This window comes from Phascolarctos cinereus, unplaced genomic scaffold (assembly GCF_003287225.1).
Source record: "Phascolarctos cinereus isolate Bilbo 61053 unplaced genomic scaffold, phaCin_HiC Scaffold_4;HRSCAF=312, whole genome shotgun sequence".
In the NCBI taxonomy this organism is placed as follows: Eukaryota; Metazoa; Chordata; class Mammalia; order Diprotodontia; family Phascolarctidae; genus Phascolarctos; species Phascolarctos cinereus.
This window is the reverse complement of record NW_027555847.1, coordinates 264873542-264899899: the sequence shown is the minus strand read 5'-3', so window position 1 is coordinate 264899899 and position 26358 is coordinate 264873542. Positions and strand designations below refer to the sequence as shown.

General features: G+C 37.6%; 1 protein-coding gene across 1 annotated transcript in view; it reads left to right on the top strand.

Moving 5' to 3' along the window:
* Positions 1–22612, top strand: part of ZBTB5 (zinc finger and BTB domain containing 5) — a 43955-nt gene extending 21343 nt beyond the window's left edge. The window contains 2 exon segments of the mRNA XM_021004548.2: positions 17476–17954; positions 17957–22612. Coding sequence (XP_020860207.1) covers positions 17480–17954; positions 17957–19509 — 2028 coding nt within the window. The 5' untranslated portion in view covers positions 17476–17479 and the 3' untranslated portion in view covers positions 19510–22612.
* The last annotated feature ends 3746 nt before the right edge of the window (positions 22613–26358 follow it).

Below are 26358 nucleotides of genomic sequence, written 5' to 3'. Positions count from 1 at the left end.
TGTTTGGAGTACTTGACCATCAATAAAATGACAGGTGACACATCCTTTTATAAAGCCTTTCGTTTATCTGTCTCCATCAGCCATTTTATTAGTTGACTAAGTAGAATCTTAAAGGTTAATGGCTTGCTTTTGGCTAAGGATTCTATGAATTTTCTAATTGATTAACTTATTAGTAGTGCTGTTACATGTTTCATATCTTCCTCTTTTAAGTCATTCTATTATTAACATCGATTCAGCGTGTAAATGCTTATAAGAATTTTTGAAAAGTGACATGATATTGCCTAGAATAAAAGGTAGTTTTTAGCTAAATTAAGCAAAATATTTTAGTGAAGTAACTTGTATAATTGTGATTTCTTGTTTTTGTTCTGCCCCATGTCAGTGGTTTGTTCTCAACTATTCTGACTTCTGAAAGGATCCTTCTCATAGCCATTGGCTATGGATACTTCATTTCCTTTGAATGCTTTCCTTCACAGCCTGATGCTGAAGTAATTCTCTAGAATTTTAGTTCTCTCAGAACTTCTTTGGGGTCCTTCTCTGTGTAGGTCCTGTTAACAGCTCAAAACTGCCATGACTGATTTTTTTTCCTGATCAGAAAGATATAATTTTCCCTTTTGTTCTAAAGAGAAGAAACCTATTTTTCCATTCTCCCATGTAAAGTTTTTTTTTTTAATAAAGCAGTTGGGGTTAAGTGAATTGCCTAGGGTCACACAGCTAGTACGAGTTAAGTGTTTGGTTTGAGGCCGGATTTGAACTCAGGTCCTCCTGATTCCAGGGCCGGTGCTCAATCCACCTTGCCACTTAGCTGCCCCACCCATATAAACTTTTTAAACTTATATTTGCTAGTTATTAACTTAAAATTTAAAAGATTTCTCTTAGCAAATTCCTGACAACTTGCACTTTTATAGTTTCTGTATTAACATTTTTTTCTAGAAACTTTTCGAAAAGGGTTATTTTGCTAACCACTAAATTATAGGAGTCATAAAATTTTAGAGCTGGAAAGGGCTTTAGAAATCATGTAATCCAGTTCCCTTTTTCTGAGTCCCAGAGAGGGCAACTATTTTGCTTAATAACATCTAGTAAGTGGTAGAGGTAGGATTCAGTTCAAGTCTTCTAAAGCCAAATCCAGTATTGTTTCTGTTAACATTGTAGAACATTTTGTGTGTGTGTGTGTGTGTGTGTGTGTGTGTGTGTGAGAGAGAGAGAGAGAGAGAGAGAGAGAGAGAGAGAGAGAGAGAATATTTCCTTAAAATTTTTAGTATTTTAAATAGATTTAAAAGGGTTTCATAACATAGGGTAGCTTATGCTTGCCCTTCTCAGCTGTCTCTTGCCTTTGGTACCTGGGCTCTCTTCCTCCTTGAGAAATCTGTTTGGATCAGTTTTACCTTATGAACTTTAAAACTGGAACTGACGATCTCACTTGTTGTTGTGTTCATTTCCTAGAAGAGACGTGTTGAGCGTTTGGAAGATATTTGTGTAACCTTAAACTAATAACAAAGTTTTGTATAACAAAGCTGTTAATAGCATTGCAATTTTAAGCTGCTTTTGTAGAAGTAGAGTGTCTAGAATGAGTTTGGTGATAGCCTTTCCAAACACAGTGGAAATATTATGTTTAGTTCTGGTTACCAAATTACTCCACATTCTTTTTCTTGCTAGGCTCATCTGCTCCTGTGAATTTAATTATCATCTCTATGCAGATGACTTGGAGATCTACAAATCCAGCCCTAGCCTCTCTCCTGAGATCCAGTCCCCCATTGCCAGTTGCCAATTGGACATTTTCAACTGAATGTTCCTTTGTTTCCTCAGACTCTTAACATGTCCAAGACAGAATCCTAAGCCTACCCTTATACTGTGTTTGGCTATTTTTGTCTAGGGCACCATTATTTTTAGGTTCATAACTGTGGTGTTTTCCTTGATTCCTTATTTTTCCTCACCTCTGTGTATCCAGTCAGTTGTCAGATCTTCTTGTTTGTAGCTCCACAGCATCTCTCACATCTGACCTCTTTTCTCCCACTCACTCAAGCCACATCCACAGTGGCTCCTTTGCATTCCTTGTTGGCCTTCTTGCCTCAGGTCTCTCCCTGCTTTATTGGTCCATCTTCTATACTGCTGCCCCAGTGTTTTTCCTGAAACATGCTTCTAACTACTCCGCTCTCCTGCTAGTGTTCCCTATTGCCTCAAGTATAAACTATCAACTCTGTTTTTAGCTTTTAACAGGACTTGGCTCCAACTAATTTTTCCAACTTCATTGTATGTTGTTCTCTTTTCTGTGTTCTGTGGTCCAGTTCTCTCTGTTTCCCACACATATTGCCTTTTCCTCTTCAGTCCCTGATGCCTGGAAGGCACTCTGCCTCTTAGCATCTCCCATTTCCCTCAAGAGGAAGCTCAGACATCTCTTTCTACAGGAAGTGATGATCCTCCTGACTTTTAGTGCCCTCCCTCTTCACCTACCTTGTATTTAACTACCTTATATTTATTTTCTTGTCTTTCCCATTAGAATGTAAACTCCTTGTGGACAGGGCTTTTTTTTTTTTTTGCTTTTTTTGGTGAGGCAGTCGGGGTTAAGTGACTTGCCCAGGGTCACACAGCTAGTAAGTGTCACGTGTCTGAGGCCGGGTTTGAACTAAGGTCCTTGTGACTCCAGGGCTAGTGCTCTATCCAGTGCACCACCTAGCACAATACCTGGGAGCTTAATTAAAGGCTTGCTGATTAACATTAAGAAAATAGAGTGCCTCAAGAAGAAGTTAAATAGACTACTTTGGCAACTTAGTTATGTCAAATAAGGATTCAGAGAACTAGATATACTAGAGAAAAGGGGAAATAAACTTAGGAACATTTATTTCGATAGTATTGTAAGGTTTGCAAAGCATTTTACATGTTATCATCTCATTTAATCCTCACAGCACTGAGGTAGGTGCTGCTGTTTGTCTTCATTTTGCAAATGAGAAAACTGAGGTTGAAAGAAGTTAAGTGACTTGCTCAGGATCATAGAGCTAGTGTCTGATTTTTGAATTCAGGTCTTCTGACTCTTAAGTCCAGCACTGTAGTCACTGTGCCGCCTAGCTGCCTCTACTACATATTGGAAAGGCTGTCAGTTGGAAGAATTGGGATTTGCTATATTTTATTTGTCTCTTAAGGAGGGAACTAATACCAATACATGGGAATTATAGATAGATTTTGACTCAGTATAAGAAAATAATTCCAAATAATTAGAGCTTTCTAACCATAGTATGGGCTACCTGGGAAGAACCTTGTTCTTTCTGCATTTAATTTCTATTGCTAGTCCAAATAAAATAGTGATGAATTGTTAGTGAATAAATAGTATTAAGATACAGGTAATGAAATTTTTGTTGAGAGGCATGAAATTCAGGAACTGTCCAGGTGCATAATTTTATGCAGTTATTAGAGATAACTTTTTAGGTAACTGCAATTTGAAAGTAAGCCAGAATGCTTACTTCTAAAATTTTTCATAGCCTAGCCAGTCCCTCAAGTTTTCATCATGTATCTTTTTTTTTACTTTTTCTTCCCTAGAAAGATTGATCTACTCTGTATGGCTTAATATCATCACCACCTACTTACTCTTTACCCTTTTTAGTCTGGCCTTACCCGCTTGACTGAAACTGCTTTCACCAGGGTTACCAATCATCCCCTCACTACTAAATCCAGTGGCCTTTTCTGAGTTCTCATATTACTTGAACTCTAGCTTCCATTGCTCTTGACCATTTTCTCCTCATGGATATATTTTCCTTCCCTGGCTTCTGTGACATTTTTCTCTTAGTTCTCCTCCTCCCTGCCATACCATTCCTTTTTTTGCTGAATCATCATCCATCTCCCTTCTAGTAATTGTGGGTGCCTCCTAAGGTTCTATCCTGGGACTCTATATCTTTCCATTTCAGTGGTATCATTAGCTTTAAATATTGTGTCTATGGATTTTATAGGAGTCATAGATATTAGATTTAGATATTGTGTCTATATATATGACTCCCAGAACTTTATATCCAGCCCTAGTCTCTCCTGAGTTTTATGTCCACTTTACTAATTGCCTCCTAGACATTTCTACCTAGGTGTCTAAATATCTCAAACTCAACTTCACAGCAGTTCATTAGATTTCTTTCTGAGCCTTATCCACCTCTCCAAATCTCCCTAATTCTATTGAGAGAGCCACCATTCTTTCAGTTGTATTTGGAGTAATACTTGACTCTTTCCTTTCCCTCATTTCCCTCTCTCCCCTATATCATAGCCTCTCTTGCATCTTTTCTCTTACATGGCCACTATCTTAGTTGAGAAGACTCTTATCACCTCTTGCAACAGGCTCCTAATTGGTGTTCCTGCTTCCAGTTTTATCCCTCTTTAGTCTGTCTGCCATAAAACTGCCAAATTAATATTCCTAAAACATTGATTTGACCCTGTTCAAAAATCTTCATTGTCTAGGACTCTGTTGCTCCTGTAATAGATACAACATACTTCAGCTTGGCATTTAATGCCCTTCACAGTATGACTCCTTACCAACCTTTCCAGACAGTCATATTACTTCCCTTCATATACTCTCTGTTCCTGTGAAATTAGCCAGCTAGCTGTTTCCTAAACTTGCTATCTCCCATCTTTGTGCTGCTGCACAGGTTGTCTCCCATGGTTGGGCTGTACTTCCTCCTCACCTACACCACTTAAAATACTTAGTTTCCTTTTAAGGCTAAGATTAGATGTAATCTCCTACAAGAAGCCTTTCCTGATCCTAATGAAATATAATTTTCTCTTTTCTATAGTACTGTGCTTTGTACCTCTGGACCTATTCATTGGTGTAGGAAACTCCCTGATGGGAAAACTCTCCACCACTGTGATCATGTACCTGTCATGCCACTTTACAGTCTTAGAGATTTACAATTAACTTCCTATTCCAAGAACACAGGATTTTCTCTATTCTTACTACAGTACCATACCGAGAGGTTGTGACCTTTCAGAATCAGACAACCAGTATGTGTTAGAAATGGTACTTAAATTCAAGTTCTGCTGACTCAGAGGCTGTTTTTATGTCTATGATGCCATGCTGCTTTAAAAAAAAATTTATTAAATTGAAATAAGTGTGTGTGTGTGTGTGTGTGTGTGTGTGGTATATATCAGTTTTCTGTACTTCTAAAGGCCTGAGAATACAGTATAACATATAATCTAAGAAACATCCAGTTCAGGAAAATCCTGAGGGCTATAAAATCAGAGAAAGAAACCTCTAGGAATTAGGTTAACATTAGAGGTGATGATAAAAGATCAAATTATAGGCCTGGGACAGTATTATAGGCTAGTGAGAAGTTACTTGGTAATAGAGCCTCTTTCCTGAAGATATTGACTCTTTAGTCCCATACCCTTTTCGTAGCTTTGCAACCTGACCTGAAGTGACATCATTCTATTACAGCTTAGTCTTCTGTTATCTTTATTCTTTTAATCATAAACCATTGCATTTTCTTCCCTAAAGAATCAACATTGGAAGTGTTCTAAAATTTGGCAGTTTTAAGATCATTACTACTGTTGTTGCTTTTGAAACTGAAAGTTTTTGTCATTTTGATGACTGATCCTTTTCAGAAGAGACTAAGTTTTCTTTTTGAAGGATAGGTAGCTTTGCAATTAAATAAAAGGAGGTTTTCTCAATTCATTTAAGCACTAGTTTCTTCTGATTGGTGAAGAGGCAGGCACTGTACAGAAGGCCAGTGTCATCCTTAAGAAGGCCATTGCTAAGGGGCACCTAGGTGGTGCAGTAAATAGAGCACTGGCCCTGAAGTCAGGAAGACCTGAGTTCTATTGCAGCCTCAGACCAAACACCTGACACTTACTAGCTGTGTGACCCTGGGCAAGTCACTTAACCCCAGTTGCCTAAAATTTTTAAAAAAAAGGCCATTGCTATCAGTAGTGTTGAATATCATTAGTTTTAGAGTGCCTGTTGTATTTCTGAATGGGTAGATAGAATAACTTTACAGTAATTCCTTTCCCTAAATAAAGTAGAGGTCATATGACCAGCCTTTGGCATACTTTCTTTTCACTTTAGCAACACCTCAAATTAGAAAATCGTAAGGGTAGTTCTGCTGGGTAGATCTGAGATTTTTATATACCTCTCTGCCCTATTTCCTTACATAATTAACTTTTATTCCAAATCACAGAATTTCTCTTCTTTACTCTTGCTACTGTCCAGGTTTCTTCCTGGAACTCGGTAGTCGTTCAGTAGTAGAGGGCATGAGAGAGATGATTTATTCACCTTTTGTTCTGTCTTTTCAAGGTTATGTGCCAGTATATGTATTTGAAAGACAGTGACACTGCCTGCTAAGAGTTTACATCTTAAGGCATGGATTTTCAGTTTTTTTGTGAGGAAGAACTAATTTTCATTTCTGCAAATCTGAGGAATGCTGGCAGTAAAGTAAGGATTGGGTTTGCTTCCCATTGGGAATCCTAGCCAGCTAAAGAGAGGGAGGTCATTATACTGGTAACCATCCTGAAGATCAGCTAGTTGGGGACACCTATTTTTAAGACATGATGTATTCACAGCATCAGTAGAACAGTACCTTTTTTAACCAAATGTATTTCAATAACATACTCTGTCATCAGAAACTTTGGTAGTAGGGGTAGAAATAATATAGGGAGTATCAAGATGTGTTCCAGGTATTTTGAAATTTTTTTTTGTTTTTGAAGATTTTTTCCACTTACATGTAAAAACAATTCATAACGTTTGTTTTTTAAAATTTTAAGTTCAGAATTCTCTCCTTCCTTCCCCTCCCTGTCATTGAGAAGGCAAGCAATTTGATATAGGTTATGTGTGTGCAGTCATGCAAAACATATTTCCGTATTATTCAGGTTGTGAAAGAAAACACAGACCCCCTCCAAAAAAGTAAAAAATAGCGTGTTTCAGTCTGTAGTCAGACTCCATCAGTTCTTTCTTTGGAGGTGGATAGCACTTTTCATTGTAAGTCTATCAGAATTATCTTGGATCTTTGTATTGTAGCGAATTGCTAAGTCATTCACAGTTGATCATCATGGCAATTTTGCAGTTGTGGTGTACAATGTTCTCCTGGTTCTGCTCACTTCGCTTTGCATCAGTTCATATAAGTGTTTCCAGATTTTCCAGAGAGAAGTAATTAACTAATCCAGCTTCACATGAAAAGTTAGTAACAGGATGCAAGATTTGAAGTTACATCTTTGATTTGAGGAGAAGGAAAATAATGGAACCAGTGAATGGGGAGGTGGGATATCAGGAAGAAAAAGGCCGATTTCCATCTGCATATGCATTGAAGACCAAAGTTATCTTTCAGTCCAGCATAAGTCAAAGCTATGGTTTTTCCAGTAGCAATGTATGGCTGTGAGGGTTGGGTTGTAAGGAAAGCTGAGCGCTGCAGAATCGATGCTTTTGAATTGTAGTACTAAAGAAGAGTTTTGAGAGTCCCCTAGACAGCAAGGAGATTAAATTAATCAATACTTAAAGAAATTAATTCAGACTGTACACTGGAAGGTCAGATGCTGAAGCTGAACCTTAAAAACTTCAACCACATAAAAGCTTCTTTTGTTTCAGCACCCAAAGCCAGAGCTCACTGTTATCTTTCACCTCTGAGTGTTATTCTTTTATTGTTACAGTTTAAAAAAAAAGATAACTTTGGAAAACCAAAGAACCTTTTAGCAAGATGTAGTTTTCCTGCTTAGCTCTTTGAGTTTGATCTATTTTTGCTTTTGTTTTGTCTGAGATCATGATTGCTACTCCTTTTTTTTTTAAACTACAGCAGAAGCATGATAGGTTCTGTGCCAGCCTTTTATGTTTACTCTTGTGTGTGTTTCTCTGCTTCAAGTATGTTTCTTGTAAATAACATATTTACAAGGATTCTAGTTTTTAATCCAGTCTGCTATTTGCTTGGTTTTTTTTTTGGGTGAGATCATCCTGTTCGCATTCACAGTTATGATTTTTGTGCATTTCCCTCCATCCTATTTTTCCCATCTGTCTTTTTTTCTCTCTCCCTCATCAAAAGTGTTTTGTTTCTGACCATCTCTCCCAATCTGCCCTTCCTTTTATCAGCTCTTCCCCCCCCCATCCCTTTCCTGTCCTACTTCCCTGTAGAGTAAGGTAGATTTCTATACCAAACTGAGTGTGCGTGTTATTCCATTTTTCAGCCAGTTTGGTGAGAGTAAGGTCCAAACATTGCATGCCACTCTCCACATCTTTACCTTTACTGTAAGAACTTTCATGCCTCTTTTATGTGAGATAATTCACCCTATTCTACCTCTTTCTTTCCTCTTCTTCCAGTGTATCCCTTAATTTTTTTTTCAAGATATCATCCCATCATAGTCAACTCATACCCATACCCTCTGTCTATGTATACTCCTTCTAACTTCCCTAATAATGATAAAGTTCTTATCAGTTAAAAGTATCATCTTCCCATGTAGGAATGTAAAGAGTTTAACCTTATTGAATCCCTTATGAGTTTTCTTTCCTTTTTACCTTTTTATGTTTCTCTAGAGTCTGGTATTTGAAAGTCACATTTTCTGTTTAGCTCTGGTGTTTTCATCTGGAATACTTGAAAGTCCTTTATTTCATTAAATATACATTTTTCCCCCCCCCGAAGGATTATACTCATTTTTGCTGGGTGGGTGATTCTTGGTTGTAATCCCAGCTCTTTTGTCCTCTGGAATGCCATATTCCAAGCCCTCCAGTTTGTTATTTTTTTCCCTCCAGTTTTTTACTGTAGAAGTTGTTAAATCTTGTGTTATCCTGACTGCAGCACCACAATATTTAAATCATTCCTCTTTGGCTGTTGCAGTATTTTCTCCTTGCCCTGGGAACTCTGGAATTTGGCTATATTATTGCTGGGAGTTTTCATTTTGGGGTCTCTTTCAGGAGGTGATAGGTGGATTTTTTCTATTTGTTTTTTACCCTCTGATTCTAGAATATTGGGGGCAGTTTTTCTTGATAATTTCTTGAAAGGTGATGTCAGGCCTTTTTTTTTTTAAATCATAGCTTTCAGGTAGTCCAGTAATTCTTAAATTATCTCTCTGATCTATTTTTAAGGAGATTTCTTCAGTGAATTTTTGCGTATCTTTTTCCATTTTTTTGTGCTTCCTTTCCAAGCTGATGACTCATTTTTCATGATTCTCGTGCATCACTCTCATTTCTTTGCCCAGTTTTTCCTCTGTTTCTCACTTGATTTTTAAAATCCTTCTTGAGCTCTTCTAGGAATTGTTGTTCCTGACATCAGTTCACCTTTTTATTTGAGGTTTGCGTGTAGCCATTTTAACATTGTTGTCCTCTTCTGAGTTTGTGTTTTGATCTTCCCTGTCACCCACAGTAACTTTTATGGTTGGGTTCTTTTTTTGTTGTTTGCTCATTTTTCCAGCCCATTTCTTGACTTTTAACTTTGTTAAAGTTGGGCTCTGCTTCTGGGGTGGAGGGGGCATTGTCCCAAGCTTTAGGTTTTTGTACAACTGTTTTCAGAGCTAGTTCTGGGAACCTGTAAGTTTTCGGTTCTTAAAGATGTAATGATCTAAAGAGAGGTGTGTGGTCACTGCTGTCCTGGCCTATGCTCTGGTCTTCGAGCAACTATAAATACCTTTTTCTACCCTGAAGCTAACCAGGGTCCCTGCTTCTGTGTGGCTTCTCTAGTGTGCTAGAGCTCCTTCTCACCTTGGGACTGTGACCTAGACCTGCAACCCACATCCCAGTTTGGGCCATGTAACAGAGTCCTGCACTCAGCACCAGCAATGGAATAGCTCTGGAAGTCGCGGCTACTGATTCATTTGCTACTCTAGAATTTATTTTGAGGCATTATTTTAAAGATGGTTAGAGGGGAATTTGGGAGCGCTAAGGAGAGTCCCTGCCTTTACTCTGCCATCTTGGCCCTCAAAAATAGAAGTTTTCATTGCAAAATGCTTTTGGGGGATATTTGTTTAGGGAAGTTCATTTTACATTTTAAGAACCAGAGGAATAATTGGCAACACTCTTACATGTTAAGAAATTCTTTTTCCTTTCCTTCCCCCCTGGAGGGCATCTAGAGGAGAGAAACTACAGTTGTGAAAGGCTTTGATAGAAAACTGTATGAATATGAAAGCATTGGGGATATTTAGCCTTGAAAAGAGAAGGCTTAGGAGGGATAGGATAGTTGTCTTCAAATATTTCAAAGCCTTTCTCAAAAAGGGATTAGACTAGTTCTGCTTAATCTCAAAGGGCATAGTAAAGGTGGAAGTTACAAAGAGGCAAATTTAGGTTTGATGTAAGAAAAAACTTCCTAACAATGAGAGCTATTAAGTAAAAAGGGTTGCCTTGGGAGGGAGTTAATTCTCCCTCACAGAAGGTCAAGCAAAGGCTGTAGGACTACTCATTAAGGTTGATGTAGAGGGAATTCTTAGTTCAGAATAGGTTGGACTAGATTGCCTCTGAGATGTCTTCCAACTCTGAAATTCTGTGGTACACAAAATGAAGCTGTACCTGTCAGGTGGAAGCACTTTAACCCTTTTCCTAATTAATTAAGAATTATAAAAATTCAGATTTAGAAGGTTCTCAGTAGTTGAATATTCCTGAAAAAGAATCCTCACTGCAAAACACCTTGACAGATGGTTGCCCAGACTTTGCTTGAAGATGTCCATTTAAAGATTTTAATGGTATAGTGCTTTGGCCTGATTTTTGGTATTTGATGATTTGACTTGGGATAAAGGTTGGAGGGGCACAGTTTATTCAGATTAAGGAAGTGGTTCTTTCCTTTTGTTAGGAGAGTTTAGCTATTCATCCCTCAGCTTTTTTCCTTGGATCACATCTTTAAAAATGTTTTATTTGTATCTTGAAGGTTTTAAAAAAATATCGTCACTTCCTAATGGTCCATCACCTTATAATGAAGCAAAATTAAAGAGCCCATCAGCCATGTTTGACAACATATACAGCATTCCGCATCTATGGTCCTTGAGTTTTTGATCCACAGAATGAGAATGATTGAAGTGTCCCTCCAGTAACATTTGTAAGCAGGATTTTCTTATCTGGGAGTTCTCTATACCAGTGAAATCACGAGTCTAGTACCATCGAATTCCTATTTCTGGTCCTGCTTTATGGAAACATTTAGCTTTTAGATATTAACAGATTGCTGTGGACTAAAAAGTAGATGAGGAAAATAAATAAAGGCAACTTAATATGCAAAGGAATAAATTTTAGAAATAAGTAAGTGAAGGAACTAGAAAATCCTGTTCAGTGAGTTTTGGTGTGATATCAATGTTTAAGTATTTTTTTGTAAATATTACACCAGCAAATGCTCATATATAAAGTTTCGATTATAGGTTTGCCTATATAACGTGTAACTTACATGATACATATTTTCAATGATTTTTATGTATAATTCAAGAAAATATTTTTACTTTACCCAACTCACAGTGATTGTCCACCTGTCTTCCAGGGTGATTGTATGTTTTGTAAACTTTCTAGAACTATTTAAGTATGAGTAGTTATTGTGTTTTGTAGACATTAGCTTTTTATTCTCATGAACTCTACTAATATTCATTTTAGAAATCCATACTTAAATGGCTGTATGATCTGCGGCAGGTACTCCAGAGTTGCAGAATTCTACTTATCCTTGCCCTCTCATCCTGTGTGATTCTTGGCTATGTCTTCACATGAAAGCTTCACCATAGGCCCATCCAGCATGCTGATAGCCTTCCTTTAATTCTTCAGGAATCCATGGAGACAGCCCTAAGTTCTTGAGGGCTATGCCAGAAAGCTCTAGCAGGTTTTGCCATTTTGGAAGGACTTCAGCAAGTGTAGTCCCAAGGATAGGCTTTGTCTACTATGTGAGGACCAGCCTTGCTAAGAATGGAGATAACTGCCAGGTGATGAGTTATTTGATCATGACAGTCTGCAAAAGAAATAAAATTATGAAATGGATCTTGGACCTGTGGGGTTTTCTGCTTTTGAATAACAAGTAGTAGAAAGGGGGCAAAGGGTATGCTGAGATTCCCACAGTTTTTAGACCATCATAAACATTAGCTTCCTCAAACATTTACTAGCTGTGTGACCCTGGGCAAGTCTTAATTTGTCTGCCTTCATCCACTAAAGATAGAAATGGCAAGCCACTCCAGTGTCTTTACTAAGAAAACCCTGTGGACAGTATTGGCATGCTATGGTCTACGGGGTCATGAAGAGTCAGACATGACTGAATAACAAAAAACATTAGCTTAACTATTATTTCTCCATATTAAAGATCCTTGTCCACTTTAGATGTCTAATAAAATAAAGTTTAGCTTTTACCTTTTTTTCTTTGTTAATCATATCATTTAGATCCTGCTCTTATATTTATGCTGATAATTTAGTATAAAATCATTATTTGTTGTAACTGTTAGTTTATAACCGTCTGTAGAACTAGGTTATTTATGGTTATTAATAATCACTGGTATCTCGTTCTAATTTAGTGCTTACTTTTTCTGCAGAGTAGTTAATATAAATCAGTTTAGTTTACCTCTAGCCTTTTAGCTAAACCACTACCTCCTTGTTCTAGGAGTTAAGTTTCATTTGGCAAATTCGCTAAGAACCTAGCTCTATTTACTAAGTCTGATCCTTTGCCTCAGCCCAAAAGGTGATATGGTTCATTCCCATAAAGAAGAGGGAAGTAATTGAGAAAATGAGGATAGGCAGGATGGGGATTATGAGAATTCATTCTTATGGGTCCTTGTTTGGGGGATATTTTCGTTGTAAACACCTAAAGATTCATCACACATAAACACTTTTTTTTGTGATTAATTTAACTGTATCTTTGAAGAAATTTGGTGGACTTTAATTTAGAAATCATAATGTAATGGGCATAGTTACAACATGTGAATATTTGAATTTTGATTGTTTTTACACCTAAGTATATGTAGAAGCTGTACAGTACTTAAGCCTCTTTGGCTTTTTGAATTTTACTTCTCAAGTTTCATGTGTATATGCTTCTTTAATATCACTACTTCTTTTATTAGCTTATGTGTTTTGTTAACTTTCTATTAGGATTTCATCAAGGAGACTCCCAGGGTATTTGAAACAGGAATTATTTTTGAGGCTTAATCCCAAACTAGAAAATCCATAGTTTATACATACACTTGAGGAATTTATTATCTTAATATAGTGTTTATTCAAAATAAAGCCCATAGTGTGGCTCTTTAGTTACAGAGGGCTTTTCTTCAGTGCTTATCTCTTACTCTAACCTTAGACACTAGCTATTCACATGTCAAAATTATACTGGATTTCATTGTTATATAAAATATCTCAAAATGCACCATGTTGGAAATGGTTAAAGATATATTTCTAAGTACTGATTGTCTTAGCTGGATATTTAGAGAGCTCTTGGTTATTAAGATACTTTTTATGGAGACCGTGTAAGTAGAGCAAAGCCAGAAACTTTGTAAATGATGTTTCAGTATTGACTTCAGCTGAAATTTAAATGTATGTCCAGCTAACCTCTGCATTGTTATAAATTAAGCTCTTAATAATGACTTCTTTTTGTTTTCATAGGTGATATTGAGCTCTTTGATGCCACCATAGCATATGTCTGAGCCTTAAGAGTAATTTTACAAATTTTACAACACTGGAGCTTTTATAGTATTGTAGGTAGAATACTGCATTTAAGCAAATAAACACAAAATTGTTAGAGGTACATGGTGAGTACCAGAGAAGACTATGAAGGAAGTGGCATTTGGACTGTATAGGTAGGTATTGATAGATAGGCTTGAGAGTTAAGATAGCATAACAATTGATAGAAAGTTGGACCTGGAGTTATGAAGCCTTTGGTTTGAATTCAGTAGCTCACTTAACCTCACTGGGCTTTAATTGCCTCATCTCTGAAACAAGGAGTTGGATTCTAAAGCATTTTCCAGTTCTAAATCTGTGATCCTGTGATCCTATGACTTCCACAAATAAAAGATTGTGGATAAGGGGAGGGAAAAATACAATGCCTGGAGAAAGATACAATGCCTGAGCAAAGATACATTAGATGGGAGATAGCAAGTAGACCATTTTGGCTATAGTACAGAAGACATAATGGAAAGTGGTGGTTCTGGCTGCTGAGGACCCTGGGATCTGACCTCAGCTTTTCTGCAGAAACCCAGCTCAGTCCCTCCACATACCTGAAGTGATGGCTCTGACAACTTTCTTTTTAGTTTTATTTACTTGTTCTCTACTTGCTACCCTTTATTACTTGTTACCATTTCTGAAGGACAAAATCTGTGTGTCCAAATGGAGTTACAGTCATGACAGAACTCTTTTGAGAGTAGGAACTATCAGAGAGCTAATCTTCTGGTGAATGCATAGCTTAGGATCCCTTAGACATCTCCCACAGGAAGAGAGGGCATAGATGTTGGAACTTTGTCTTCTGCCAGCAGACCAAGGCTATATAGCCTCCGGAGGAGACCCGGGAGTATTGAGAGTCTTGATGCCTTTTGGCCTGGGACAATTTGATTCCCACAGGTATCCCCCTAGAGGACACAAAGTTACTTGGAGTGTGTTTAATTCCTTCTCTGCACTCCCTAACCTGAAATAGGCGTTTGGCTCAGAACATTATTTGAAATGAAAGTGAATTAGCAACATTTGAGACAAATTAAATAGAAGAGAGAGTCCCTTTCCTTGAGAAGCTTATAAATATTGGTTGATAGCATGCTTATCAGTTTTGCAGATGAAACAAAGCTTGGAGGGATAGTTGAGATGTTAGGTGACAATAATAGGCTGAATCTAATAATGAAGTTTAATAGGGAGCAATGCAAATTTCTGTCTTTGGTTTTAAAAGCCCACAGTTGCACAAGTACAGAATAGGGAAGGCATTACTAGATAGATACGTAGCTCATGTGGAAAAGATTTGGGTCTTTTTGCAGATTGTTAGTTCTGTATGAGTCAACAGTGTTACATGGTAGTTGATGGGATGTTAGGCTGCATTTCAGATTCATTTCAACTAACATTATTTGCTGCTATATTTAGAACTAGGGAGGATATACTCAACCTTGATAAAACCACGTCTGGGTTTTTTATCTAGTTCAGAGTTCTATATTTTAAGAAAGGCAAAGATACACTAGAAGATCTTGAGAGGACTAGAAATCATTTCATCTAGGTTTAAAGCAAAGATTTAAAGATCTTTGGACTCTTTTTAGGAGAAAAATTGAAAGAGGATGAGAACTTTCTTTTAGGACTTATGTGGAAGGATTGGATTTGTTCTGTTTGGCCAGGGAGCAGAACTGAGAGCAATGAGTAGAAGTTATAAAGAAACAAATTTTAGCTCAACATGAGTTAAAACTTTATAATAAATAGAACTTCAAAAAATGAAATGGGTTGCTTCTGTAAAATAGTGAGTTCTCCATAATTAATCTTCAGGCAGAGGCTGGATGACCAGTGTAGGGGAATATCATAGATGGGGTTTTCTGTTTAGATATTTTTTGACCTCAGAGGTCCCTCTAAACCATGAGGTTCCATGATTCTGTGTATGTCTAACAAGAGGCATTAAGTGCCTAGTTTGTTTCTGTTGTAGTAGGCTCTAAGTCATTCTTGTTGGGCAAGCTTTGTCTCTACTAGACCTAGTATTTGCTATTTCCTGTCCCCTTTAGCTATCAGCTGAGAAAATGGACAGCTTGTAGGTGACAAATAGGACCTAATGACTCATCTCTGGTCTTTTGGCCCCTTGAGTTTCCGTCAGTATGTCAGTATTGATCAGTGATCTGATCAGTGGATCAGTGATCTCTTTGACACAGGTCAGAGCGCAGTTTGCAACCCATTCACGCTTTCTAATTCCTTGCCTTTCTTGTCCATATTCTCACATAGCTCTCCATAGAGGCTCCACTTAATGTGTAGGTTTTCTTATATTTTGTGGATATCAAGTCATGTAGCACTGGGCCGGCTCTCTGTTTGCTGGTTTTGACAGCATGACCAGCTTGCCTCCTTTTTTGAGCATATATTTCCTTTGCGATTTTCCACATGCCTTCTTTCTCATTTTATGAGGATTATCTACACATATAGCAAAGATATTCCTTAATGAATATGTGAAAAAGGAGCAGAGAGTCGGGCTGTTACACTTGATTTTCTTCATCAGACCATGCACTCTTATCATTTTATGACTGACTGAAAGGTGACAAGAATATAAGATCCCACTGTGTTGTTCCTTTACAAAAAATTTTTTTGACATGATAGCACAAAATTTAGCTTTAAAGGCTACCCTCCAATAATGCCTTTCTTATGCATGTTAGGAGTATTCAAGCGCCCTTGAATGTAGCTATAAAGATAACTGTTCAACAACCCTCTTACTATTAATGTCAAATGAGGCATAAAACAGAGGGATGTATACTTGCCCTAGGTATTCACTACTGTCATGGAGTCTGTCCTGTGCAAAGGTCCAAATGGAAGAAGGATTCCCTTGAGTTTAATTAAAAATAGTCTGACTACAGTCTCAGCTGTGTAGTGTCATTATTTTCCATAAGCAATGAGACAGAGTCAAGCTTGTGCCTCTATTTCTCTATTCCCTTGCCTTCACTCAGAAAAACTACAACAATGGGAAAGCTGTAGAGGGTTAGAAACCTGCCAGATGTGTTTTTGTTCCATGATATTTTTGTCCTTTATAGCTCCTCCTTGCTCTGGGGAGTCCCTGCAGCTTCGAGAGCATTGGGGCAGAGAGTGTTGATGAAAATGTACCACTTTGGGGCTGCTGGCCCCCTTTCCTAACTGTTTACCTCAGGAAGGTTCTGTCACTGAGCTGTATCCAAGGACACAAAGACTTTGAATCAGCCAATCACAAAGTTCCCAGGAAAGAGGGAGGTTTCTGAGAACAGTATGCTCCAGTAGTTTTCTGCTAAATTAAAGAGGTGAGAATCTACAGTTTTCTGGGCCTAAACCTGACATCATAAAACAGTCTTTTATTAAACAGCCATATATAATTTAGTGCTACAGTTAGTTTTAGGAGCTGGTTGTTCAAAATTTACTTGGTGAAAGGAATTGGAGAATTTGAATATAAGGGATCTTTAATCTATCTCTTGGTCTTTATCATCAAATTTTGATTCCTCTTTATTTTTATCTTTTATTCGGTTCCAGGTTAATAGAGGGCTTCTTTTGAATTTCCTAATCACTAAATCAGGGCCTAGCTCTTGTCTTCAAAATATGCATCCCTTTAACAAAGTACTTTGGGCTTATTTATGTATTAAGCATAATTCAAATGGAAAATTTCCAACCTGTAACTTATTTTAAGAACATAATATGAAAAGTGGGAGGCAATATTTGGGCAACCTGTGGGTTTATTCGCCAGCATTTGCACACTTGACTAAACTGACAGCTAAATTCTGTTTGCTCTTGATTTGATAAGACTTTTAGTTTATGTGCTTTTGCACATTGTTGATATCTCATCTATTCTAACAGACTAAAATAAGATGGTGACTGGTAGTTTGCTTTTCTTTTGACTCTCATTTGCAACATTTATGCTTTATTCTCTCACTAAAACCATTCACAATTTTAATGTTGGTTTTTTTTTTCCCTTTTAAATTACATAGGATCATGGATTTTCCTGGACACTTTGAACAAATCTTTCAACAACTAAACTATCAACGACTTCATGGCCAACTTTGTGATTGTGTCATTGTGGTGGGGAATAGACATTTTAAAGCACATCGTTCTGTGTTGGCAGCCTGCAGCACCCATTTTCGAGCCCTTTTTACTGTAGCTGAGGGAGATCAAACCATGAACATGATCCAGCTGGATAGTGAGGTGGTGACAGCAGAGGCTTTTGCTGCTTTGATTGATATGATGTATACCTCCACTCTTATGCTTGGGGAGAGTAATGTTATGGATGTCTTGTTGGCAGCTTCTCATCTGCATTTGAACTCTGTTGTTAAGGCCTGTAAACATTATTTAACTACAAGGACGCTGCCTATGTCTCCCCCCAGTGATAGAGTTCAGGAACAAAATGCACGAATGCAGAGGTCTTTTATGCTTCAGCAGCTGGGACTGAGTATAGTGAGCTCTGCATTAAATTTAGCCAGAGTACAGAAGAACAACAGACTACCATGAACTTATCAATGAGGAGTAACATAGAACAGCGTACGACATTTCCAATAAGGCGCTTCCACAAGCGGAAACAGTCTTCGGAAGATCGAGCCAGACAACGCATCAGACCTTCTCTAGACGAGTCCATGATTTCAGATACAACTCCAGAGAATGGACAGGCAGTGGTTCATTCTCGTGAGGAGTTTTTTTCACCAGATTCTTTGAAAATTGTGGACAATTCTAAGTCAGATTCAGTAACTGATACCCAGGAAGACAATGCTATCATGTTTGATCAGTCATTCAATGGACAAGAAGATGCCCAAATGCCCAGTCAGTCTGACAACAGTGCCGGGAATATTTCTCAAATGTCCATGGCATCTCAGGCAACTCAAGTGGAAACCAGCTTTGACCAGGAAGCTACTTCTGAGAAAAATGGTTTTCAGTGTGAAAATCCAGAGGTTAACCTTGGTGAGAAAGACCACATGAGAGTAGTGGTTAAATCTGAACCTTTGAGCTCCCCTGAACCTCAAGATGAAGTGAGTGACGTTACCTCTCAAGCAGAAGGCAGTGAATCTGTGGAAGTGGAAGGTGGGGTGGTCAGTGCCGAAAAGATAGAGCTGAGTCCGGAAAGTAGTGATCGTAGTTTTTCAGATCCACAATCCAGCACTGACAGAGTAGGGGACATTCATATTTTGGAGGTTTCCAATAATCTGGAACACAAATCCACTTTTAGTATTTCAAATTTTCTAAACAAGAGCAGAAGTAGCACCTTTAGTGCCAGTCAGAACAATGATGACAACATTCCAAACACTACCAGTGACTGCAGAATAGATAATGACACATCTTATATAATAAGTCCAGAGTCGGGGCCTACAGCTGGTCATTCTTCTGCTACTGTCTCTCATGTGGAGAATCCTTTCAGTGAACCTGCAGAATCACATTTTGTTAGACCTATGCAGGAAGTAATGGGCCTTCCCTGTGTGCAAACTTCTGGTTATCGAGCTGCGGAACAATTTGGGATAGATTTTCCCAGAACCGGTTTGGGAATACACTCTCTCTCCAGGACAATGATAGGTTCCTCTCGAGGGGGAGCCAGTAATTTTCCAGGCTATCGTCGTATAGCTCCAAAAATGCCAGTTGTGACCTCTGTTAGGAGCTCTCAAATACAAGATAACTCAGCTAATTCCCAGTTGTTAATGAATGCACCTACTTCGTCCTTTGAAAATGGGCATCCTTCCCAGCCTGGTCCCCCTCAATTGACCAGGGCATCTGCTGATGTTCTATCAAAGTGTAAGAAGGCCTTATCAGAGCACAATGTCTTAGTTGTAGAGGGAGCTCGAAAATATGCCTGCAAAATCTGCTGTAAGACATTTTTGACCTTAACAGACTGTAAGAAGCACATTCGTGTACACACAGGTGAGAAGCCCTATGCCTGCTTAAAGTGCGGCAAGAGGTTCAGCCAGTCAAGCCACCTGTATAAACATTCCAAGACTACTTGCCTCAGGTGGCAGAGCAGCAATCTACCTAGCACTTTGCTCTAATCCTGTTCTTCCCTCTGATCAAAATGAAGTCAGTACCAATTTCAAAAGAATTTTTAACAGAACTATTGGCAGATACTTAACACTGTTTTGTTTTAGGTTTCAGGCTGAATGGTGGCTGTTATAAGTTGAGGAACTTGTGTAATTAGACACAGGCACTTGTGCTAATAGGTCTTTGAGGAAAATTCAGAACTTGGAGGAAAAAGGGATGCAATCCCTGAAACCAGGTTTTTCCTTTGGGGTTGAGTTAACAGGGAGAAAGTTAGGAATGAAAAACTAAAGTGCAAATTTTTTTAAGGCAATTTTTGTAAAATTGTGTGAAGCATTTAAATAAAATACCTGTACATTTACGTTTGGTATATTATGTGTCTGAACAATGATGCAAAGAGCTCTTAACTGTTACTAATGGTGACTGTGTACCTGTATGGGGGGAAAGCCCTTCAGGATACCTCTGTCTGCCATAAAATGCTTTAAAGTATATTATGAAAATAGTTCTAGGGGTTCAGAATGTACTGTATTTTTTATTTTAGGTTGTCGCAGTAATAGGCACTGCGCTATGATGGTGCTGAAATTGAGTCCATAGCAAGCATTCTTTTGGACAATTAGATGTATATACTTATACAGCAAGATCATTTGGATGTTTGAGCAATTTTTCTTGTTTTACAACAAAATTGTATATACAGTATGTACTTGTATTGAGTGATAAGTGAAGTACTGTTTCTGTATGTGCTGTTAGCAGTATTTTAACCAACTTGTATTTCAGATGTTAAAATTCCATATATATATGTGTATAGTATATATATGGGAATTTAAGAAGAATTAGTCTTTGTCTACTTCATTCTAATAACTTGTAATTATGTTTTGTGGAACTTTCTTTTTTTATCAGAAGATGACCTTTTTCAGATGTTAACAATCTAATTCTAACCATTGTGTAAGAAGACTCTTCCTTTCTTTTTTTTCCCCTTCCTTTTCAGGCTTTGAGTTTCCATATGTGAACTTTTCCAAACGTAATATTATTTTTTAGTTATGCTCAAAAGTCAATTTAGTTTTTGTGGGAAAGGATACATAATTTGAGAAAAGAGCCAAAACTTTTGTTTAATTTTCCTTCAAAACCTCCCCATCTCCAGAGGGCCAGGAAGATGTTTAAAAAAGATATTTCCAATTTAGGTACAACCGTGTTTTATAATTCACTATTTCCCAAAACTTTGTTTTATAATTCAATATTTCTCAAACTCTAAATAAAGGTTAGGCATCTTCTGGCATAGCAACCATTGAGTGGCATGTAAGACCATGGCATTCTGTCATTCACCAATCTCACTGATTGCTTTTTTTCCTTTATCCATACTTGCCTGCCTGGCTTCCTTTCTCTTATTTTCCCTTGTTCTGTGCCTGTGCCTCAGGGCTACTTGTGGAGCCATGGGTATTGCTCAGCCCTAGTGATAACATTCAGAGCCAAAAAAACACCACCTCTAGAGGATCACAGTGATCTTAACTTTAGGGTTTCTTTCTTTTATTCCCTAGAGGTATTTATTGCATTAGTACTTTTTCAGGCAATGTATAGACAGGTGAGTTCAGCATACCAGGTTTTTTGAATAAGTTAAATTGTGTATAATTCAGGCAAATACTTCAGAATCATTGTGTTCGGAATAGAGTGAATTGATTTAAGGGAACCCTGAAACAAAATTGGTCTGAATCTGATGTGTGTAGTAAACTTCTGTGCAATTTAATGCACCTGAAGATACCCTGGTTCTACTTAGAATGGATATTGACCTCTCCTAAATAAGAGCTTTGAATTCCATGAAGTAAAGGCAAAAATAAAACCTGTCTTTGTGTTAAACTTACAACAGTTGTTAGTCTGAGAGGGATAAGCTGCCATACTGAGAAAAATGTGAACATTTCTTTCTGTGAATGGCTATTAAAAAATGCAGCTAATTAGGTCTGCATTTAATTTTTGACTAAATTTCCTTTGTAAGTAGGATTAAAATTTAATGAATAAAACATTTCCAGAGATGGCAGACACACTATGACATATCATCAGGGTAATTATTCTCAATTGTATCTTTTGAGGAGGACATGGATTTATATTAGAGATTCACTCTTTTAAGTCTGTTAGTTATCTTAATGAACATTTTTGGAACTGTTAGAAATGTTAGAGGGTTTTCCATTTGGATTTTTAAATGGCATAAGGAAATTATTCTGATTGGTTGGCCTTAATTACAGGTTAGCATAAAGAAGCAAAATGTTGCACGTTCATTGAATCCTTTTACACCCAGTGATAAACTGGTCAAAATACAGTATTTTCAAATCAAATTAACTTGTCATATGTAGGCAGCATGGCACAGTGGATAGAATGCTAGTCTTGGTTTAAATCCCATTTCTGATACTTATCAGTTATGTGATCATGGGCATCACTTTTCTTGGCAGCTCCCTAAGGATTATTTATTAAGTTAGAGACGTGATCTAATTTGGTAGAGGGAGTTCCTAACTCAAAATCAGACCTTTAGATAAATTGTAGCATTTTTATTTGCTGAAGAGTTTTGAATTTTGTAGCCAAAGCACTAAAGGATAAATGGTATTACATATTTCTTTACTCGACTAGTCTAGTGATATTTACTAAGCTAGCCCTAAACTGTTTCAAACCAGTAGTAATAATATTTTTCAGTTGTTTTTCTCAACAATTCCTTTGTTTTAGGCTCTGACTCTTTGTTCATCTAGATGTATGCCCAAGTTTCTTAACTTTATTTTTGAAGGTCCTGCTTGCTGAGTCACATGCTTTATTCCATTGTCTTTTTACTGTACCTGGCTTCAGAGTTTTGAAAAATCCATATGCCACTTTGGCTTTGTGATGGGGGAGTGAAGTATGGGCTTGGGTGCTTTCATAAGATTCTTAAAAACATATAGTTTTCTGCTGATTGGCCAATCTAGATAATAATTAATGTACAGTGAGTATGCCATTGAAATGGCTATAGAGTGGAAGTGGGTTCTTGGGAGGAGAAAAACCAATGAAAAATTTGAATAATGAGAGAAGAGATTGGACAGAAAGAACCAAGACACTGTGTTTAAGCTTTGGTGCTGTTACTAATTTTAAAATAAATTTTTCAAACAATTTATGCCTACTTGGTTTCCTCTCTTTTTCTAAAAAGCTTTTTCTTTAGAGGAGTAAGTTATGTTTTCTTCTTTCTTTACGTCTTTCTGTTTCCACGCCCCTCCCCCCAAGAATGAAATGAGGTTCTTCTCTCTCCTTCCTTACTTCCTTATAGTTTACTAGTTAATTTCATGTTAAGAGTATTGAGTCTATCTTCAGATAAGTATCAGAAGATAGGATGGATTTAAATTTCACCATATGAGGTTTAGAGTTGACTTAAGGAATAGATTCCTGACTCTGACTTGGATACTAGAACATATATATCAGGGTAGATGTTCTTGATTTCTGTACATCCAGGAAGGATTAAGGAACAAGTAGAAGTGTTGGGAAAGTGAGAAAAAAATCACTTTGAATTTTTTTTTTGATCTTGGGTTTTTCTCTTTTAAAAGTTTGGTTCTGGACGGACATGGCTTCATTTAGAGAATAACTCAATTTGGTAAACATTTATCAAAGTACTTGTACTTCCATAAAGCACTGTATTAGACCTTGGGGATGCAGTGACAAAAAAGTCTGTCCTCAAGAAGCTTACATTCTAGCGGGAGGGGTAGAAGTAAAACACTTAAGAAACATCTTAGCCATATAGTTTCAGGGAGCGCTAACAGCTAGGGGCATACAGAAAGACTTTTCTGTTGCAGGTGGTACCTGAGTTGAACTTCATAGGAACCTAAGGATTTTAAGAGGTAAAGGTAAGTAGGAAATGCAGTCTGGGCTTGTGGACAGTTATGTCCACACAGCTATGGGAAAATGACTTTTGAGACGTGGAAATGATGAGTAGGCCAGTTTGGCTGGTATGTGGAAAGGGGAATAATGTACAATCATTCTAGAAACATCAGATTTAACAGGCTATTTAACAGATTTAGTGAGGGCTTTAAATGCCAAACTGGGGAGATTGCCGTAGGGAATCACTGAAGATTTTAGAACTAGGCAGTAACCTCATAACTGCTTTAGGAAGATTATTTTAGCAGCTATGTGGAAGATAGATTCTAGAGGAGAGAGATTGGAAACAGGGAGACTGAGGTAGATAGGAATTATATGAACTAAACTATTTGTTGAGTTTGTATTATTACGTGTTCAAAGGGCTAGGTTTTCACAAGATCATCATTTTTAGGAATTTCTTAGAACTGTACTTAATTAAACATATTTCTTAAGTTACCAAAGAGCTATCCAACATTGGGAACATGAACCGATATGCCCCAAAGTGCCCCAATTAATGTTTAACAGGAACATCTAAGAGAGAGAGTTGGCTGCTGTAGACTAGTCCAGTTAAAAGGTGATGAGGGCCTGAATTAGGTGTGGAAATGGAATGATTGGGGGAGATATAAAGGTAAAGTTCACAAAATTGGGTTGGGTAATAGGGGGTGTAAGGTAAGGATGACTTAGAGGTTGCAAATCTGGGAGACTTTATAGGGCTTTTAATAGAAATGGGTAAGCTTAGAGGAAGGTTTATGGAGGCAGATAATGAGTTCCATTTTAGTTATGTTGAGTTTGAAATACTGATGGGACATACAGATGATGTCCAGTGGGCAATTGGCAATCTGGATTAGGAGTTCAGAAAAAAGATTAGAGAGATTTAAGGGTGAGAAACCACCGGGAACCTAGGGGGTTGTCGGAGGAGAGAGAATGGGGCCCAGGATAGTCTTGGATATCTTGGCATACCCGCATTAGTGGGTGGAAAGTGGATACTTCTGTTAGGTGGACTGAGGAGTTAGGATGGTAGAATAAAAAAGTATTTCAAAAGTCAAGGGAAGAGAATTTATTCGAGGGAAGAGAAGTAGGGATCTTTAAGCAAAAATTGGATGATTGTTGAGATTCTTGTTCAGGTATAGGTTGGAGTAGGTGACCTCTGAATTCTTTTCAACTCAGATTCTATTGACAATGTTGACTGAAGATGGGTTAAGTAGGCTGGGGACAAATAAATCCATTGAATTTAGGCACTGAGAGGTTGCTAATAATCTTGGAGAATGCAGTTTTAGTAGAATGGTGGGATCGCAAGCCAGATTGCTAGGGCTGGGTTGAGAGGTGAGGAAATAGAGGCAATCAGTGTAGATGACTAAGTTTGCCCATGAAAGGAAATCTAGGTATGGAGGGAAGCTTGAAGGGATGGCAAAGTTAAATGCGTGTTTTTTTAAGGATAGAGCACTGGCCCTAAAGTCAGGAGGACCGAGTTCAAATCTGGCCTCAGACCAACTGCTTGACACTTAACTAGCTGTGTGACCCTGGGCAAGTCACTTAACCCCAATTGCCTTTTAAAAAAGAAAAAAAAGAATAGATTTAAGGGGGAGTATGGTAGAGGGAAAGAAGAGGAGGATTTGTGGTATAAGGGTCAGACTTAAAGATCAGGGAAGTAGTATAATTATGGGCAGTGTGCAATTCACATACACTTTTTCTATACTGTATGTTGCCTGAGCTACTCATATAGTAATACTGCCCAAGAAATAAATGAGGCTAATCTAGTGTGATTTGTTCTTGGTGGAACTTGTGCCAATTCATACTGATCATAGGTTCTCTTTCAAAGTGCTCCTGAATCATTTAATAATTTATTCTAGAACTTTGATAGAAATCAATGCTAGTAGGTTCAAGAATCTACCTTCTCAGTACTGAAAATAGAGAAATTTGTACATTTCCTATTCCTGATGTAATTTTTTCCTGGTATCCATGATTCCTCAGAAATGGCAGTTTAACATAAGAATATTCAGTTTTAGTGCCCCAAGGCAGGTGATTTTATCCATTCAGTTAAGATAATGTGTGTAAAGTGCTTTGTAAACCTAAAGTTACTAGTAAGTATCAGCTTTTCTTGTTCTTAACAGTTTTCACAAATTTCATTACATTATTCCCTTTAGTCATCCTGACATCTTTACGGGTCTATGCCGTGATTTGTATTCATCCCCACTCCAGTCCATTTTGACATTGCTGCTAGTCTCCTTTATTTCCAGTCAATAGTCAACCAACACTTGTTTAAGTACATACTATATGTCAAGCTCTCTTCAAGGTGTGCTGGTTTTGCACTGATAAAAATGAAATAGTTTCTTTCCTCAAACAGCTTACATGTACACTTATAAGTATACAAAAAATAATTACAAGGTAATTTTGGAGAGGGCTGGCACCTGAATTGTAGGGATCAAGAAAGGATTAGCGTAGAAGACGCTTGAACCAAGTTTGGAAGGAAATGAGGGATTGCATCTAAGATGGGAGCTGGAGGTAGGGGACAGCAAATGGAGACAAGGTGAAGTGTTGTGTATTTGAACAGAAAAGAGCAATTTGGCTGGGCTACACTGTGTGAAGATGAATTTGCCTCTGATGCATATTACCTATCTCAGATAAATCATTTAATCATTCCTGGTCTTCAGTTTCTTTCTCTGTGAAACAAATGTTGGAATAGAAAGCCTCTGAGGACCTTTCCAGATGGTAAGTTTGTTGAGCAGTTAAGTGACATAGATATATGCTTTCAGAAAATTCTGTTAGCAGCTGTGAGGAGGATGTATTGGAGTGGAGAGACTTCAGGCAAGGATGTTATTTTAAATAGTTCAGGTGAGATGTGATGAAGACCTGAAATAGGGCAGTAGCCATGAGTAGAGAGAAGGAAACAGGCCTGAGAGATGTAGAAGTTGAAATGGCAAGATTTGTTTTTTGTTTTTGTTTTTTTTTAATTGTTTAATTTTTAATATAAATTTATTTTTAGTTTTCAACATTTACTTCCACAAGATTTT